Below are 21,210 nucleotides of genomic sequence, written 5' to 3'. Positions count from 1 at the left end.
TGTTATTTAAAGACAACAGAAGATGTTGCCAAATATTGAAGTGGTGGAATTGGAAGTAGTTCTGTGGGTTTTTCATATGAGTTTAAATGATATCAGAACCACAAGAAGCATCATTTTTTTTAAATTGTCATGGATCACAAGATTACAGTATTAGTGGGTAATTAAGTTTAGATGATAGATCTAGATTAGAACATTTCTTTTTTTAATGTTTTTATGTTTTAAGTTTGCTCCTCTGTGTGTTCACATACATCACATTCCACAACTTTGTATATAAAAAAATGAAAATTAACCTACAGTAATATGGTTATAATGTCTCACTTATCAGGATATTTTTAATAGGAAAAAAATAAAAAGCTATTTAATCAGAAGCAATAACTGACTGATTGAGGGTACAACAATTTAGCAGCCACCCTAAATGCCAGCTTTCCTTTGCCTGAACATAGAGGTGATCCAGAATAATAAAATTTCAAACAAAAGAGAGTTAAATTAGATTTATTCAAGAGTCAAGACTGACCGAGCAGCGATGTAAAGCATGTGGTTGATCCGCAGCATCCTCTGGAAGTCCAGGCCCAAGCGGATAGTGTCGTTGTCCGACATGAGCCCCTGAAAGCTGGGGTAGAGGTACGAGGCTGCATGGGTCAAAAGATGGAATAAAGGAAACATTTCAGTGGACGTAATACATTAAATTATAGCAAAGCCACATCTCAGTACAGATTAAAACCTACAGTAGTAATGTAAAGTTGGAATGACATGTAAATGACAATAAACAGGGCAACATTAAAACTAAAAGGAAGCCTTTCCCCCTATATTTTTCTTTTAAGTATCAGAATAATGCAGATGTGTAACAATAGCTAGATATTCATCCACCGTATAATTACTACTCAAGGTGAAAATCTAGATTATTCTGCACATAAAATAAGGCATTTAGTGTATGCTAATGTGCACTTGTAGAGGTGGATAAGCAAGCAAAAAAAAAAAAAAAAAGACATCCTAAGTTGCAAATTAGGCACTCATGTCACCAAAGTCAATCTGATTTAAATAAACGGCTTCTGGTAAGAGTTTCTGAACAGACACGCCTGGGGTCTGTGCCAAGTAGAGACAAGGAACAAAAACAAAATCATTTCAATGGAGAGACTGTCTGTCTGGGTCAACTTGCATTAAAATAGCAATCATCTGTTTCGGAGGTCACAGGAGTTCAATTTGGTGCAGTCATGAGTGCTATTTAAATAGTTTCACCTTGCAAAAGAACATTTCGAATCCACAGACACTAGAGGGAAAAAAAAAGGTACAATACAACTTGAGAGAAATAAGGTGTGTTCAGGCATAAGAAAAATCTGAGTGTGCTGTTGCACAAAAATTGCAAGATAAGATGAAGCCAGTGAGCTGGAGCAAATAGAAAGAGTGATACATCAGCTCCATGTTCCATTAAAGCAGATTTTCATTTTTACCTTCCTCTTCTACTGAATGGAAATTTCACTCTCCCCCCCATCTCTTCTTCACATTAACTCACTAGACGCTTTAACAATGAGTGATGGCGTCCAGAAGTTTAAATGACAAAATGACAGCCTGTCAGCAGATTGACGTCCCTTGAAAATAGTCCGTATTAAACAAAAACATCTACCAACAACAGGAAAGTGCTTTAGGCTAAAATAAGATTGGCCCACCTCAAAGCAAACACCGAGACATCATCCACATCAAATATGGAAGTCAATAGTTATAGATTAAAATCCTGTTGTAAAGAAATGTAAATTAACTTTGCTAAAACTATTCAATGTTCTCTGTACATTACATTCCCTGGGAATTCATATCTGATCTAAAAAAATAATAATTGAAGACATGTTTAGGTCACACAGATTTACACAGAAAGCTACTTATAAAACATGTTTACACAGGGAATGATTATACTATACGCTCTATGGCTTTAACCGCCGTAGAGAATTAGCTCACCATTTAAAAAAAAAAAGCTGTTTTGAAGTAATGCAAAGTAGATGAGCAGGAACATTATGTGTTCTGCCAACTTGCTGGAAGGAGTTTTGATGGAAAGGACCACATAAAAGAAGAATCATTAGATACAGTCATTGGTTTTGTGCGGCACGCCCTTTGATCAGTCAAATGCTTGGACCACTCAGAACATCAAGCTAAGAAACTAATTCCAAAGAAAAGTCCCCAAATAGCTTTGACTTTTATGAAGGAAGTTTCAAGATATAACATCTTCACTCACTTTAGAAGATTTGCTGACTTTACAGTCCACGCAATCTGTCACAAACAAGATTCTGATGCTAACATAGTCCCATTTCTCACAAATGGAGATGTCACTTAGGTGTGATTTCATAGACTTGATTCAGACAAAGTACTATGATTCATAATGGACATGTCAAAGTTGTGAGAGACCTTGTCCCACTCCGTCACCTGCTTGAACCAGAGGTGACAAATTGCTCTCATTACACCTGGGATGCAGCTCCACATATAGTACTATTAGTGCAGCTATTTCTGCTAATGGTTGCGTTCCTCTCCTCCAGATAGATCAATTACAGCATGAGGGCCATCATCTCTGCCACCTCTTAAATCAATTATGGGTCATAATGGTTGGTAGCCAAGGCCTCTTCTGTAGACCTCTTCAATGACAGGATATTACAGATGACTCTCTTGGATATTATGTTAAAGACAGTGTGTCAGAGATGTCAAACTATGCAGTGTAACCTTTTCTCAAGTTTTTATTTTATTATGGCTCTCAGTTACATTTTTTTTCATTAGGTTCTATAGGCTATCACTGAAATTGCACTGATATTCAAATAAAATGAATGATCTCAAGTGAAATATAATGAATATATAGCAGTCATCGTCAATTTTATTTCCTGACTGTCCAAGATCCTCCTGCAAAGTTCACGCTGCTAGCAGCTTCATTTGAGCAACTCTGAAAACTTCAGTTTTCAACAAAATAAGAACAAGAAAGAATTTTTAAAAAAAGACGTACAAAAAGCACAAGAAAGACGAAAGAGAGCTGCTGCTAGCTGTAGTAGTATTAAAAAGAAATGTCCTTTATTGTCACTCAGTTTGGATATTCAGGTGTACCAGCAATGTGACAGGCAAGTTGAAATATGACTAAAAAAACTAAAAAATAACAAGATTCAACAAGGCTTGGTGATAGACCTTTGCTTTTCAGCCTGTCAACTGATTTACCAGAATGTTGCCCATCAAATCTATAAAGATGATGTTGTATTTTATACAAGGGATAAGAAACAAGCTGACCAAAAGTTAACATTGGCGATGTTTAAAATATTTAGGGCCCTTTGTGGATTTCTCATTTAGCAGTGTTATTTTGTGGTTTTCGTCTTCTTTTTTTACGTGTTTTAACAATTTTTTTTTTTGTTATTTTTTGTGGTTTTTTTGGTTATTTTTACATTTGAATGAACTGAGGGTGGTCAATAAAATCATCTCATGAGGTGAATTCTTTAGGTATTTAGTTATTAGAAAACAAATAAACATACATTTCTCAACACTAGGGTTATATAATAGGACATATTTTCAATAACTGCACTATTTATTATGTTGCTAATTTTCCCTTATAGTACAAGTTAAGTTCAAGCTTTTTTTTTTAAATTGGACAATACATATTAGTGAACATTTATAGTTTATCAAATTTATCAAACAGAAAAGAAGCAGAAAAGAATTGTTATACACATTTAACATATCAGATGCAAACAGTTGTAACTAACAAGCAATTCAGTTGAAAGTTTAGAGCTTGGACTTGCTAGTTCTGTCTCTGGTTTGACAGAGTTTGTGGACAGTTCAAAATGCAGCTCAGATTCTCCATTGTGTCTTTTCTGTTTTCATACCAAAATGAAGAGAAAAAATTAAAATGAATTCAAGCCCTATAACAAATCTCTGCACAGGTACTTTCAACAAACATGGTCTTAAACACGTCCACTTTCACTAAGGCATGCTCCCTGCTGATGATATATAATCCCTCACCTTGTTTTACAATTACTCCTGGAACAAGGTTCACCATGGCAACACAGACAATTTTGAACTTACTTTCTCTGCCCACGATGCTGATTGGTTCGAGGTCTTGCGGAAACGGTGCAGCTCCCGAGGACAGCTGAGGTAAAAAGGCGGCTACGGTGAAAGCCAGAAAGGCTGGCAGGATGGGTCGAGGCGATCCGGACGTCAGCCTCATTTTGGCAGAAGATGAAACTTCACTAGAAACTCATGGTCGACCGTAGGCTCCCCCGACTCACCTGAAATGAGAAATAAAATGGCAAAATAAACTAAAATTGTTTAGAATCCATGCTAAACTAATGGGAAATAAACTGGACTGTCACATTTTTTTATTGATCCATGTTTAAATTTGATTTAAACAATGAAAATTAAAGCAAATAATTAACTAAGCTATAAAAAAAAAGATGTTTTGTTTTTTTTAGTCTGTTTTTACATTTACTTCAAGTCAATTCAGAAAGGGAACATTGAGCATCTTCTCAACTACTGAGATAACAGCATAAAAAAATAAAGAAAAGAAGGTGATGACATGTCAGAAAAAGCACCAGCACAAAATATCGAGCTTTGAAGAAGCAGGCTATCGGACCACCTGCAACATTCACCATCCATGAATGTCTTTCAGAGCTGACACGGCACTGTTGCAGCCTTCCATCACAACATCCTGATTGCGGTGAGAATATACAGCACACCTTCAGGAGTCTAGTGGACTATATGTCCTGAAGTGACAGAACCATTGTGCCAGCAAAAGGAGTTTAATTAAATTTTTTTGTAACCAATTGTTTTAACTTTAAAATTGTCAGGACAGTTTAATAAAAAAAAAAGACCATTAATATGAAGGAGTTTAGTCCTGGTTAAAGAAAAGATGAAGAAAAAAATAGGTTAGGTGATCATAAATATATACATTAAGTGTGTCAAAGTCCGAATCAAAGTCAGGAAATATTAACTCAAATAAATTGGTATTCTTCTTGGTGGTCTATCTTCATTAAGCACCTAAATGTGCAAAATTAAAATTCATCATTCACATACTGCCACACACTAATACTTGAGGAGTTTGGACAGCAGGTAAAGGGAATTAAATCCTGCAGCAGAAAGGATGCAAAACTCAGCATTGTTCTATGAAGACTGAGTGAGCACCAAAGGAATTATGGGGTTTATATAGTCGACCTATTTTAAGTTCCAGGTCATGAACCATAAAGATGGGAAAGTGTAACCAGACTAATGACTTCTGAGAGAAAGGAATAACTCTAAGATGGAAAATCTTAAGTTAAGAAGAAATAAATCGTCCACACTCAGCAGCAGTTTTCAGTAATTTAAGTAATGCAAAAATTGCCTCTCATTACAGAACACAGAAATAACTGGAGAACTTGATGCATTTGCATATGTTTCTATCAAAGATTATTCTTTTAGATGCTTTTATTCAAAGGGGGGGAAATAAATTCTAATCGTAAACATATTGATCTTAACTGCTAATGCTAAAAAAAGTTGAAGCGAATGTTCTAAGCTATTCTTCAGTTGTTCCCAACCCTCTAAAAGAAATTCTGCTGTATTTAGCTGTGTGTTTATTGTTTGTGTTGGATAAGAAGTTGCATCAGGAATCTAGAAAAGTGTTAAATGATAGCAAATGTCAGGCACCTTAAAACAAGACATTGACTTTTTCAGTCAATGTCCTAAAAACACTTTAAAAAAGTCAGCTAGTTTTACTTTGCTTTAAAGTTGCAACATTTAAAATGAAGGCTTTCTGAAGCTGTAATTTCAAGTGAAAACATTGGTAGTTACTCCCCAAACCAAATGAAACCCAAATAAAACCCAAATGAAACCCACACATTTAAAAGTGGAGGAATAGCTCTTCAATAATAAACTCTTTATTTGCTCTCCTGTTTCCTTAAGCTAGTCACTAATCATTGCATTTTTAATATTTCTTTAAAATGAATGTACGATATGACGTTTAAGTGTAAAAAATGAGAAGTATGTTATTAGCTAGTGTTGCTATTAGTAGATATCCTGTTCAATGAGCACAAAAATGGGCAAATCCAACTGTTCAACTTGCAGCTGGAACACTGTGAAGTTGGGTGTGACTTTATTCCCAGATCCATGCCGCCAGCACTTATCTCTGGTTCTCCACGATTCATTTCAGGTCTCTAAAATGATTGTGTTTAATCTTTCTTTTGAACAGTTTTTGTTTTAGCAAAACTTTGAGTATGAAGGCACTTGTGCCACAGTTTGAGAACCATGGGTCTAAAGGTGACACAAAAGGTGATTATTGAACATAATAATCGAACAAAAGCTCGAAGAGAACAAGCACATTTGTTGTTAGGTTTGTTTATTAGAGGAGCTCTTGGTTTCAAGGGGAACTGGTAAGTTCACATGCACCAAAGACAGCAAATATATATTTTTCTTTACATTTTCTAATATCCAGATGTTCTATAACATTTTGAAATTATTTGCAGAAACTAATTTAAAATTATTTTAAGAATCATTTGGTAGTTGGTAGTATTTTTAAAGCTCAGTACAACATATAGACTCTTTAATACCCCAGAATATGCCTGCATCAAACTCCAAGTTCCATCAAAACAACTCAAGACAACAACTATGTTTCCACTTAATTTGTCTCTGAGGTGTCAAAGAGGCACATTTCTGCACCACTAATAATAAACATATCCTCATTTTTCACAGAATCAGGAGCAGAGAAAAATGAAATAAGAAATTCAGAAACCAAAAACAGAGAATCTAAAATTAACAATGTCAGATTTGGAACCAAACGGAATACAAGATGCACTGACAGTTTTATCAAGAAAAATATGCCAACGCAAGAAATTGTATCTAATTTGTTTATATTGGTGGTAAAAGTTCTTGTATTTGCAGAGAATAAAACTCATTTTATTTAGTTGATACAGTTAGTTGAGAATACACTTCAGTTTACTTAAAATGCATAATAAAATGTCAGTCTGAACTGTTGTCCCAAATGTTTTGTATCTGATGCTGGTTTGCTGCAATTATGGGTTTGGAAAATACAACTTTAAACTGTGATGACTTCAACTAGTGCATAAGTTTGTCCAGTACACTGTCTACACTGCAAGGTGTTCCCACATTTACAAACTTTGTCACTTGGCAATACAACTTTAGAAACATGTTTTTATGCGAGAACAGAAAAGGAAGCCCAGAGAGAATACAAAAAAAAATTACAACAGCTTGTGCAGCAAGCCTTACGCAGTATATGAGGACAATATCTGATAGGCTGCAGTGGTTTGCATGCTTTTTTTCTGATAACCATGAGTTTAAACATCAAAGCAATCCACAGAATATGACCAACGTCTGTTATGGACATGCTCAAGCAGTCTTTGTGTGCAGCACATCCGAGGAACATTATTTCCGCGTGAGAAAGACCAAAATCACTCTGAACTCATTGACAACCTACTTAACTCAAGGAACACTGCCAGGAGACGATGATGAATGCAAAACAAGACAAACGCAGTGAACACAAGAAATTGCACAACACACAAGTTATTACACTCAGACATGTAATTAGTTCAAAACTTCATGACGGTTTGGAGATAGTGCTACACATCTTTCATTTATAAGCGTTTCTGTTTCAAATGTTCTAACAAACACCAACTGAAGACAAGGGTTTATCTTAAGGACAAATTGAACTCAAGATTTATAAATCACTGACTTGATTGCAAGTTTAGGACAAAGCATCAGTAAGAAGAAAGAAATACAATGGTAGATTTTATCACTCACAGTCTGTAATAAACAAACTAATCAGCTTCCCACAGGGGCATGTTGTAAAACTGGTTGGTCTGAACTGTTGTAGATCTGACATTGTAGAGAGTGGAGCCGGTTTTCAGGTCCAATGCAGATCACTAATTTCATTTTCAAACTTAAACTAAATAAAATACTGTAGTTCCAACTCAATTACCTAAATCAGACCTTTCAAATTAAATTAGGTTGATCGTGTTTTTTTATAGAGCTCATTGAGTTCAAAAGGCACCCGAAAATGGTGAAAACCTAGTAAACATTCACATGTGTCAGATGCATCTCTTTCAGGTAGCAAAACAGAGTTGCTGTATTACATTTGGAACAGAAAAACAAATTTCAACTATGATACTAAACTGCTGAGGCAATAGATTATGAATAAGTTTATTCAACAGAGAGGTATGTTTGTCACATTTACCCTAAATGGTTGCAATAGGAACAGATCAGCTGCTGAGATCCCTCGTTTACCTGCCATGTAAATACACCATTGAAACAACCCCAAGTGGAAGTCTTAACTTTCTTAATTAAACCTAACAGAGAGTCGATGGGTTAATGACTACGTGTCTAAAGAGGGAGTGGGTGGCTGATGAGCTGACAGCTGTCAAAGGGAAATAAGCCACCGCTTCTCCCATCCAATACTTGCTCTCTGTGTTCGAGGGTTGGGAAGGGAGGGCCCCGATCGTTCGCTTTTTAATGAACTGGACTTTTTAAGCCATCTGGAAGACATTGACAGTTGTACTGCTTTAGAGGATAAAGGCTTCTGAGATGTGGGGGAACCTTATTGATTATCTAACATTTACATTGATGAATAGAAAGCTTTGTATCTGTGGGCTGATATGAAATGGTTGTAAAGACATGAGGCATTTGACTAACAGGATAAATGAGCCTGAGTTGACAAAATGTTATTGCTTTATAGCCCCCCACTTGTTCTGGTATTACAGTCTCATAAAATGTAATTTAATATTCAAACTTAAATTTTGTCCTCAATCAGCTCCATTGCTTTTCATGCATCTGTCTAATCTTAGTATATAAATATATTTTAACAAACACCTGCTGCACACTATTAAAAGCGGAGCATTCACCTGATCCAGAACTGCTCTCTTGTCTTTCCGCAATTTCCCAGTTGTATGAAGACTAATCTGCAAAACTATAATAGCCAATGAATATTTTATAATATACATCTGTATATCACCAAATGGATATCCCTGAGCTTATGGGGAACTAATACAGACACTGACAAATTTATTGGCACCCATAGTCCTACTTAAAAAGTCTCAAATAAATCCACTTTCTTCCAGCACACTGAAAAATTAAAAACAAATTAATTAGAGTACATTAAGTGAGACAGGATAAAAATCCCAAGTTAGCAATTAATTATTAACTGAAATCCCTGATGGCATATTTGCCAGTACCCCAACAATATCTTTAAAGAAATGGAAGTAAAGCATTATTTAAGTAGTTTTAAAATCATTTTATATTAGCCTGACTTTCTAGCAACTTCTAATTTGTAATGCATAACTTTCTGTTTCTCTGGAACACAAGTAAGTCATGACACGAATGCATCTGCGGTTAATCTTAACTAATGAAAACCAGCCTGGATTTGTACCCACTCACAGTGATGAGGATGACAAGGATTGTGAGGAGGGAAGAGGGTAAAAAAGCCAAATTTCACCAGAAGCAGATATAGGCATCACCATTTCCCCCTGCCAACCATTAAATGCCATTTACATGCCAAGCAATTGTTTCAGAGGGATGACAGGAAAAACATTTTCTGTCCTACCACCATTCTTACTACAAGTGTAAGAATGTTTGCTAAATGCTACTAGAACTTTGCCTGGAACTGTGTGTTTTCGTAAAATGAGACTATTCTGCAACAAAACCTCCAGATGAGCCTGGTGGGCAACAAAAAATGAAAATGTGGTTCCTAACGCCGTCTGTTACACATTGTGACTGATCTGGGATATTATGAGCCAGTTTTCCTTCCACAGAACCCGGGAACCTTGGCAATGGGATGGCTTCAGGCAAATGCCAGAACATTTTAGACAAGAATCTGACTAACATTGCCAGCAAGACAGAAATTGGTTATTGCAAGATTAGCAGAATAATGATTCAAAAATTAAAAAAAGATCAAGTAAACACATCATCGATAACAGGGAAATCAATAATTGTGACACAGGAGGAGGATTTATTTCTCAACATGTGATTTTTCTTCTGCTCTAAAATGTACTACAATCAAATAGTAGTTTGTTTGTAAAATTTGCAGTGGGACATAATGTTACTGCAGTAAAACATTAATTTATTTTAAAGCTTTTTGAAACAAGGTTTCCTGTGTCTGTATGCCAAAGCACTTTTCACTTTGACATATTGTTACATAGAGTGGACCACCACCAAATTGCGGTTTAGTTTTGCAGAATTTGTTGTGAAACACAAACCCCAGTTATGTATAAAAGAAATGGTGATTGGCAGAATTTTCTATACAGCACATCTAAATTATTCAAAATAAAGTGCAGCTTGGGATGCTAAAATACCTCAGTGCAATGTGACTAGACACAATTTTGGCTGGGCTTTGCAAAGAATCCAGAGCGACATTCGTTTTCCTTGAAGCTGATTGGCTGGACACCCAAATCGCAAAACAAGGAAGACTGTGAAAGTTAACCTCTGTGATAATGCCAAGATGATTTCCACTGTGAGTACTAATGCATACTAGCACATTTTAGGTGTCTGAACTACTACAATAGTGATTCAAACATTTTTAGAAATGGTCTCAAGTATTTGGAAATTACAACCATTGATGGGTGGCTCTCCTCCCCATTTCCCACATATACAGTGTCCCACTGTGGTTAGCACAAACTTGGACCTTTTGTAATGTTTGGACATTATTAGTCACATCACTTGTGTCATAAAAGGTGATCAAATAATACATCAAGAATTAAACATGTTTTCTGAAATATTAGGATTCACAAATAAAGAAAAGCAAAATATTACATTGAAGGTTTAATGAGTATCAGAAGAAACAATAGTAATTTTGTATGTGATATGTGATGTTATGAAATGTATGCAAGAAAAAGTATGACCGAGTTTCCAGAAGGGTTTCAGAAGCTCCTCTTATACCAATACCTTAGCAACTAAGGCTTAGCTGCTTCGAAAAGCCTTTAAAGTTTGATAGTTGTGCTTACAAAGATGTGAAGTTTCAAACAAGCATATCAAACCGTATATTTTGCGTGTCACGTTTTCTGATTCTCCATGCTTTCCAGGGCCTGGGTCCACCCAATGGTTCCAATGTCTTGTCAAAACAACCACGTGTGAGTTGAAATGTGACAGGAGGAAAAGCAGCGCATGACAGAAATGGTTGTTTTTCAGACAAAGATTGTGTTGTTGAGTCCTGAGCCACGTTGTCCCTCCCAGTTCTCCTTTGGTAAGATTCATTGGACCACTGATCTGATTGCAGTCTCATGACACAAATCACACAGCTCATCCCAATCAGATCCAAGTTGTTTTTCCTCAAACACTTGCATCATTCTTACGTTGGGAGTTAACACCACAAAAACCATCAACAGCTGACTTAGAAAACTATTAGATGGTGTGTGGAACTGAATTTTATGCAGATGAATTTAACATTGTACTTGAATATTACCATAATATATATATTTTTAGCTATTTCTTTCTGTACCTGCAGGTTATTGCAACTCTGCTCTCAACGCAGCAAGGCTGAGGAAGCCTTTGCTAATTAGATTTCCGGTGGTTAAGCATCCAGACGTTGCCAGGGCAAACTGGAACTGGGATCCTGGAGCTTTGAACAACAATTGAGAGAACAACACCCACAGGAGAAAGAGGTGGATTCTATAGACTTCTTTTCACGTGTGTGTCAGACATGTGCAAGAGTTTTATTCCAGGGTAGTTGCAACCCATCCTAATAAAGAATGCCTTGGCAACAGCAGAATTGGGATAATGAATGAGACTTTGAAATTAAAGTAAAAAAGTTACGTGAAACTTATATTTTGAGTACCTCTACTTATATAGTGAAACTCTAGAACTAGACCTCCAGAGCTGCTTGACAAGATAGACAATTGAACAAGTCGTCTAAGCAGCTGAATAAAAACATGTTAGATAAAGTAGCTGGGGATTTCTGAATATTTCAGAGATCCCACAGTGTCCAAAACAAAATGGCTCGAGGGAAACATTTTATTAAGTTCATTAGCTTTTACAGTTGAAGAGGAATGACGGGTGGCTTCTTGCATTTTACAAGGAATAGAAAATCAATGGTCCCTTTAGGCCTAGAGTTCTTGGATTAGTATATCAGCTGCCTTGTGTCAGTATGATATTGTTTTTATTCCCCAAGACTCTCCATGGGATCTGGCCTGCGATGCATCTGTCAGGAGAGGCTGGGACCCTCTTTGCCATCCTGCCACTCAGTCAGTTCCCAAGGGAGCACTACTTTGACCTTAGCATCTATGAAATTCAGACAAGTGATGGGTTGTCCCCTCGCAGGGGCCATTGACTGTCACCCCAAGTCAAAATACGGCTGCTCTGTTCTCAATGAATAATCCCTACAGATTAGAGTGTGTTTTATACTTGAGCTTCCATGACAGATCTTAAGAGAGTTTGTGTTAAAGTAAAGGCATGCTGATACAAAGAGACGAAAGCTCAAGAAACTGTGTCTGGACTGCTTTGATCCAATTTTCACCGTGTTCTATAAGAATAGGAATAAAGATGTTGGCTTCTCATAAAGATTGGATATTCAATAAAAATGGATGTTGTTGGCTGACACCGAATGCACTAGATGTTAGTCTTAGGGAGCAACAGGAGTGCCTCCAGTAACTCTTGCTCTCAGGACTTCTTTATTCAGACAAAAAGCTGGCCAGACTTTACACAGAAGGATCTAAAGAAGGATTCAGACAGTGAGGCGGTACTCTGATCGATCGGTAAATCGCTGCAGGCATCATCCATCGTCTTCATGTCTATTTGCAATGGGAAAGAAAAAGCCCAAAGGACCATCAGAGAAAAAGGGATTGGGCGTGCATCAGTGAGATCCCTTTCATTTGTCTGCCTGCTGTTAATTATTTACATTAATCTTCAGAGAGACCTATAACTCCCCTAACCCTCTGTGCCCTCTGTCAGTCAAGATGCACCTTCAATCTTCTGGGGTGCTCATGGTATTTAAAATGAGGCTTGCTCTGGAGGCACCTAATCAAACAGATCTGTTAAAAAATGCTGGGTGGCATTTGTTCACACCAATAAGCCTCATCTCTCTTTCAAATCTCATATATGGAAGTGAATGTTAACTGGCATCCAATCTCTTTGGCATCAATAATTCAGAATGTTATAGGGACACACAACCTGAACCCTACATTGACAAAACTCAGAGAACTGTCACTCCCTCAAGGACGTCATAACTGGATACTCCTCTGAGGCCCTAGATGTGAAATTCAGCGCTAGTGGAGAAAAAGCTGAGTGTTTCTGTTTTCTGTATTTTGCGTGTTTTCACTTTTACCTTTCTACTTGAGGGACTTTAGTCTGATGTAGCAGCTGAAGTAAGCCAACTTATCGGCTTGAAGAAAACCCCAGGGGAATGCTTAGAGGTGGATGCTGAAGTGTTTAGGTATTCTAACTTTCCCAAGGTGCATTTTGCAAAAGAAAACAGAGAATGTGTTACAGTGCTGAAATTTTTCTAACTTCACATTTTACTTGACAGCTTTCACTTGATATACAACTATAATCACTTACCAATGCAACTAAATAAGATAGAGTATCACCAAAAAAAGTTTAGAGCAGTTAAATATTTCAGAGTGCAATTTATATAGATTTATCAACGACAATCATCAAACTTCTGAATGACAGACATTGTCAAAAGTGTTTCACCAAGGCTAAAGAGAAAATGAAATGATCTATATTTCACTTTGTGAGTTGGTTTACTTAAGTACCGTAAATAAACTTTTTGATGATAACCTGAATTATTGAGACAGAAATTATTTCACAATGGAGGATTGTAGGATTCATATTGCAAACATTTTCATACATCAAGTGAGGGAAAGCCCCATAACATAGAAAGAAAAACAACAACATGAGAAATGCAGGAAGCCCAGGAGTTTGCCTGCATTATAAATGTAGCTTGTATGAGAGCCATTGCATTCATCTGCATGCTGCCTGTCCAACTTTACAATAGTAAACCAGCAAATACTTTGATTTCTCTGTTACTGAGGCTTGGTTTGCCAGATGCAGATTATGCTGACAGCATCTTGAACCTAAAACATTTGAAATAAATACTTGAAAACAAAAGAAACATTTCATCCAAGTTGGACAGAACCGCAGAGGGAATTACACTTCTGTTGTCCAAATGGCAACACAGAGAGAATAAGGAGCTTAGTCTGCCAATGAGACTGCTATCTCTGACATGGTTTTACAGTCAGCAACATAAAAAAACTGTGGTGTGCAAACCTCCAAAATCCAATTTATATCACAACAGATGCAGACAAACATAAGACTTAGAGACTATTACATTTTTTTTTCAAATGCAATCTGCGCATAAATTGTAAACTAAAAGGATATAATCATTGCAAAATAATTTCAAATGTCCCCACATATAACTCCTTGTAAAGACGTTCCTTCCTGTTTTTTTCTTTATTTGTTATTATTTTGTGCCATACACAGAGCAAGTCAGGGTTTCTTTGATCTCCATATTCCCTTTGGTACAAATGGTTTTCTAAATAATGTTACATCCTGAATGAGTTATCAGTCTACCACAGTGTTTATGCCTTCTATTAAAAGAAATAAATTATGAATGACATCTTTAAAGATGAGTCGATCACGATGTGCTACAAGTGATAGCAAAACTAGATTGGTACCTTTTTTCCTGTGTAGATCAGAATGTCTTCATACTGAATGATAAGCTTTTGATGTCACTGTGATTCAAGAAAGGGGCCTCCTGCTTCCATCTCTTAGTCTTGACAAAAGAGGAGGCCACAGATTTAGCTTTGCCAAAGCTGAGATTTAAACTCCAACGATAAGACACGGGAAGACAGGATGGCTGAGACTTGATCAAAGGATGATAAAGAGCTATGAAGATTCCTCCACTGCCTTTATTCCTTGTTAGTGGAGGTAATCACACAGCCGTCAACGTGAAGATCCATCACTGTCACGTTGTCCCAACAGGACTTTCAGGACATGAATAGAAAGAAGAGGTAGCACAGGCCCATGGGACAAAAGAACATTTGGCAATATTTGTTTTAAATGAGAAGAAAAGCAATGAGCCCTGCTTTTATATGCGAAGGGTTTTAGCGACCTGAGTGGTCGATGCTGATGCGGGGAAATATAAATCAAGAGTAAAAGTGAGGCTTCTTGGTGAGAATGCTTCTCAGAGATAATGGCATCATCATGCCTGCGTGGTTCTCCATTCCTAGGAAGATTAAACACTTTATCATTGTCGTTCGGACAAACATACTCTACGGCAAGCATCCATCCAATTATTTGTCGTTTTTTCTACTCAAACCAGAGATCCACATGTCAACTTCATCACACAAAACAAGCTTTAAAAAGGGAAGATGAAAAGAGACAGCAGTCTTATCAGGACAGCGTTACCTTTCAGGGGTAGTAGCCCACGGTGGCAGCTGACCTCACTTTTATTACCGCTGTCTTTTACTGATGATATCATCCAAACCCATACTGAAGGCCCCTGCAGCTTCCGACCTCAGTTTATCTCATTTTATGGCTGTAAGAACTGACTTCTGCAAAAAAAAAAAAGCCAGTGGCCACGGGCAAGCATACGCCAAAGAACAGTGAGGCTCCTTGCACCTCATCAAAGCCTGCAGCGAGTCATGGAACATGTAAGAGATAAGGTGAGAGCGAGGCATCAAGCAGGAAATAGGACATGAACAGTGACAGCAGAAAGACAGAAATCCCAATGAGGAGGGAAGAGAAGACAGGAATGACAGTGTCTCATAGCTCGCTGATCTGGAAGCATTTAGACAATCAATCCCAACTTTCAGATCGACAGGCTGTGTTTCAACAACAAACTACAGTTACTGTACAGTAGCCATAAAACACAAATGAATGTGATTTAAAAGTGCAAATCCTGGGCTCCAGCCTTTTGGATACATTTTCTGTAGTTTTCCTCTGAGATTAATTAGGCACTCAGAGAAGATCACATTCTCCATGGTTGTCTCCTGTGGTATAAATTTGACTTTGAATCAAATACACCAGAATTTTTAGTGTCATAATTTCAACAGGTGAAATCTGAAGCCAAGATACCAAATTGCATTTTGTGAAGTTTCATTTTGAAACTGATTGAGCTGATCACAGAAAAAAATCCAATTTTACCATGGATGCATGTTTAAACCCTTTAAGCTTCATCAGCTTATGGGTGCAGCAACAAGAAGAAGTAGTCCTAGAAAGGTACCTGTCCAAGCTTGTAATTATTGACAAAGACAAAAACTCAGACCAACTAAGACCTCTTAATTTGATCAAATATTGCATCTACAGTCAATCATTTAGCACCACTGTCAGGAATACAGTTGATAAATGAGGCAAGTCTCACTGGAAATATATTTTTTTACATCACTTCAAGTAAGTATTTTGAGATATTTTTTTATATTGGTCCATTTTATATCTGCCAAACTTCCCAATTATATTGTCGGGAAAATAATCATCAATCAAAGTTGTCCACTGTTCTGGATACATGGAACCCTAGTGGCACTTCACACATCAATCGGGTGCTTATCTTTCCACATAAGTCTACTGTGACTGAATTGTGTTTTAACGCATGGCCTTGATCCTGGTATAGATAACATTGCCTTTCCTAGGCTTAAAGAGAATAAAGGCTTATCTCTGTTAAACCTCCAACAGTCATTAGAGGCAGCAGAACTTCCTTAGAAGTCCACCTAATTGGGGCTTAAATCGTCTTTCAAGCCTTCCTTACTTTCCTCAAACGCTGAAATCAGTGCAATGAAGATGTATTTTACTGGCATTGGATCAAGAATGTCATTATTTTAGTCTTAGCATGAATAATACCAGTATAGAAGAAAGAGTTTTATCTAAAAGGGTCAGCTTTTCTGAATTTATATTCAGTAAGATGGGTAACATTTGAAAACACTCTACCTTGACAGACTGCTCTTTCAAGTTCCCCAAATCAGGAGTACTTCTTCAAGGCTTTATGTCATGCTTCAAATAAAACTACACTTCATACTAGAGGATCAAAGCACTGCACATTATATTTATCTGTCAAATCTCTCAATGTTCAACAGAAGATGTTTTCCCACTTACCAGAGAGTCTCCTTCCAACAGTCCCCTCATACTTCTCCTCCCTTTCTCCTCCCTCTTCATCCTTCCTCTAGCTTTGACCAAGCAGTTTTAATAATAGGAAAGTGAGGGGACAAACGAGGCCATCCATAAAGAGGCCAGACACTGGCGTGAGCATGCTGTTGAGTCTGGGTGGTGGTGTCATTAAGTGCGAGTGCGTGATAAATGCACTGTGCTTGTCGGATTTGAGCTTCTCATTAGTCTGTGTTCAGGAGCAGACCTGGGGCCATTACTCTTGCAGCTGCCTTGACAACAGGCTGATTGTGTCTGCTTTCAAGAGCAAAATAAAGTGGATTTCTATTGTAAAACTTGTATGCAGACAGGCATTTTAAACAAGGCATTGCACCTTTTGGGAGCCATTGTTAAACATCTTCCAGGTTCAGACAATAGTTCTGCTGAATTTAAAACTTCCATTTTCCAAAGGATAATTCCTTGCAAAATTTTAATTGGGTTAAATTGGTTAAATAAATATTACCAAAATAACATCTAGAATGTTTGCAAAAACCAGACACATCTTCACTTTACTTAGCTACTTGTAAACTCACATAGGAAATCGGCCAACTCATTAGGATGGGGGAAAAAAAATGTGTTCAATGATCTTGAACATGGTTTTTGGTACCAGATGACCTAGGTGCAATTTATTAGGATTTCCACACACACACACCATTAAATGTAGATATAGATGTTAATGTAGATGTTAAATGTAAGGAATATTATTTGCAAACTTAGAATCAAATTATAATCAAACATCCTTCAAATATACAGCTTACTTGAGTTTTGCTGGGATGTGGCTGAAAAATTATTAGAACTGATCAAAAAGCCATCCTAAATGTGCCTGAAATGAACTGTTTTTGTTTAAACTGCATATGGACAGGTCATCTGACCAAAAAAAGTCTCCAATATTTTCAATTCTAAATAAAGATAAACACCAGCTAACCTTAAATAGCTGTGAGAAAAAGATGCTCCTGGGTGTCCAGTGTTTCAAGGGTAACTGCTTCAGTTTGTTGCCTTCAATACTGGAGCTCAGTTTTTAACCAACTTGTCAATCAACAACCACTAAAAACATTCCTCAAAAATTACAAATATGTACTGAAACCTTTAAGAAACTTCTAGACCTATTACTTAAGATAGTCTGGGTCCTTGAAAATCTATACAAAAAAACAACAGCAAAAAAAACCAAACACAGTTAATGTTGAATCAATAAGAACAGACCTGTTTTGATTTCAGGTCTCAAAGCTTTGATTAGAATTTCAACGTTTTGACGTGGCTGGAAACCAAAACGCCACTGTTATGATGTTGATATGAATAAGATATGAGGCTTCAGAAATGTGGACACATACACATTTCTGAATAAGCTACACATCACCAGATATTGCACTTCAGTATCTTTTAAAACACAGGAAAAAATAAATTGATCTCTTGGACCTTATCCCCCAAAACTCTAAGTCTCTATCATTTCAAACATTCTCTTCTGAAAGGTAAATCTAAAGGTGCTTCCACACCTAATATTCTAGTAGACTCAGTTATGAATATGGAACAAATTTGCAACATTTGTTATGTTTTCAGCTGGTGCAGTGTCACACAACACTGTGCCAAGCAAACCAGATCCTGGTCTTTGGTCTGCTTGGCATTAATATTTGCTTTCAAACCTCTCAAACGTTTACTTCTTTTACAATCATCAAGGCAAACAAACCAGCATTAGATTAAAGCAGACTAAGCAGGGCCAGTGTGAATGCACCCTAAATCTGACATTTTTCTTAATCCCATAGTTTCCCTTTGTTGTCCTTAAACTGTAGGTTTAAACTTTGTGTAAAACTGTAACACAACTCTGTAGTTTAGTCTTGTATGTATTGCCATCCTTAAAGTTACAACACATATTTCAAATGGGCCTGAAATGAGAATGCATCTGAGACATTTACTCCAAACTTCTTGATATATTTTGATGCAACAAACCTATTAATATCTATTGAAGATGACAAACTGATAATGTGCGAAAGCAGCAGCTGAAATTCCAGTGCAGAGCAAGTGTGCGTGTCTGTAAGAGTTACTGCTTCATACCATTCATGCTTCATATTTCTGATACATCTGGCTTTGATAAACGAACTTTAGAGTTGTTGACTTTTGTCTGAAAAGCAGACCTGTTTAAACTGAATTGTCAGCAAATTTTCCTGAAACAAATTATAAGAAAAGCTTACACTAGAGGTCATTTTTGAGCATAACCAGAAGTATTTCAGTGACAATGAATAGAATAAAAGTATATAAAATAATACATTTTTAAAATATTTGACACCTTTTATGTATTTAATCATAGTGGCTACCAAATAGACTCCTTAACATCTGGAGTCTAAATACCATTTTAAAGCAAGTGTTTATATATTGCAAGACATTTGATTGCAATTAATTGGATTACTCGTGATGAATCCATTATTGAAATAATTGTCAAATAATTCAGTAATCGTTAACTAGAGTATGGACTAAAAAAGATAATTTGCTGAAATAGCACCTGCAGAGCAGTGATAAAAAAGCTATATATGGTAGCTCTTAAGACGAATCAAACACATTTGCCTATAAATATGTTCTACCAAAAATTCAAGTGGTTTAAATTTTGCTTCATCTGATTCAATTTCTCTAAATAATAATAAAACATTAAAAAAGCCAACACCTTTTGTTATGAAATTATTAACTGGTAAATTAAAACCATATATAATAGACACATTCGTTTTGTGCTGTATTAATGTTAAATCATATCTGAAGGGTCTGAGCTTTTCACATGTTGGTTTTACAATAAGTATATTTTTAAGCTGCATATTCATCCTTTGCTACAAATGATAAGCATAGAATAAAGGGAAGCTGTTGTACTGCATTTTAGCCAGTAACATGCTTTGAGTATTTCATTTGCCAAAAAAGATACACACAGTACACATTTCATCTATTTATATGACGTCAATAGAATACTTGTTGATGAAAACTAGAATGATAGAAGCTGATCTTTAAATGCATGATCGCCTGTTTGTGGTATCTGACAGCAGATCGTGCTAGAAGCCACACCTACTGCGTCTGCCTGCCTCTATCTGTGGTTAAGCCAGTCGTCTGGATGTCTGGTATCATCAATTCATAGAGACAAGCATCTGTCCAGGTCTCCTAACTGTACCTCTGTCCTCACTGGCTTTTCAGGCTGTTCTGCAGACAGCTATGTGCTGTTGGCTCGGCAGTGAAGCTTATCGTGATCAACACAGGAAATGTGAAGCCACATAGAGCGGCCGCTGACACTTTAATTTGTCACCCGCGATAGGGTTTGTCAAACTATTCATGGAGTTCATCAGCCACCTGGCTGTATTTGCTCACTCTGTCAATGACTTTTCAGCCCTCTTGAGAAATCTTCCACCACCCTGACCTTGATGCTTAACTTTGGCATATTTTTCATGAGCAGGTGCCATGTTCCTCCTCAGCGCAAGACTATGTGCTGGGTACTGATGAAGCTAAATCAGTGTTTGAAAAAAAAAATTCCCTCAATAACTGAGACAATCACTTAATGCAAAACAGTGTTAGGGTTACAGCAAGGGGGAGTACTCAGCTGAAGAGCAACTGGAAACTCTCAGGTAAATGGAAAGAACGACTTTCTGGAGTTCAAGGTGAACATCTTGGAAGCATTCACAACACTCTTAGCGAAAGGCTTTTCCTGGCATAATCACCATCACAAGCCACCAGGAATAATTGTTACAAGTTTCCTCTAGAAGGTTACATATCATCAGCTGTCAGATTTTGTTCATGAAACAAATACATAACTTGCTGAAGTTTAAACTATGCATGAGGAGGAAAAGACAAGGGTGTCAGTGTCATTGAACATGGCATTATTGTTTGGTGGTACGAGAAAAAGTGGTATACTATCAGAAACAGTTCATCTACAGAGTTTTTTTAAGCAAACCATCCGTCAGATTTACAGTGGTGCAGATTAAAATGTCTCGTTAAGGTTAGACATCAGAGGAGAATAGGCAGGCTCGTTCTTGATGACAGACAGCCAAGTAGCTGAAATAACCACTTGGTATATCCAAGGTATTCAGAACAACATGTCTGAATGCGCGACACATGAAACCTTAAAGCACATGAACGGCAGAAGACTAGACCGGGTGCCACTCCCATCAGATAAGAACAGGAAACTGAGGATACAAT

The 21,210-nt window shown here is 37.0% G+C and overlaps 1 protein-coding gene across 8 annotated transcripts in view; it reads right to left on the bottom strand.

The window, feature by feature from the left end:
• Positions 1-21,210, bottom strand: part of sema6cb (semaphorin 6Cb) — a 171,168-nt gene that overhangs the window by 76,261 nt on the left and 73,697 nt on the right. For all 8 annotated transcript variants that reach the window (XM_032557983.1, XM_032557982.1, XM_032557981.1 and 5 more), the window contains 2 exons: positions 4,036-4,238; positions 515-629 (listed from right to left, as the gene is read on the bottom strand). In XM_032557983.1, coding sequence (XP_032413874.1) covers positions 515-629; positions 4,036-4,177 — 257 coding nt within the window. In that variant the 5' untranslated portion in view covers positions 4,178-4,238. The remainder of the gene's footprint in view (positions 1-514; positions 630-4,035; positions 4,239-21,210) is intronic.

This window comes from Xiphophorus hellerii, chromosome 3, assembly GCF_003331165.1.
Source record: "Xiphophorus hellerii strain 12219 chromosome 3, Xiphophorus_hellerii-4.1, whole genome shotgun sequence".
NCBI classification, from domain to species: Eukaryota; Metazoa; Chordata; class Actinopteri; order Cyprinodontiformes; family Poeciliidae; genus Xiphophorus; species Xiphophorus hellerii.
The sequence above is the reverse complement of the archived record's forward strand: the minus strand, read 5'-3'. Positions and strand labels throughout refer to the sequence as shown.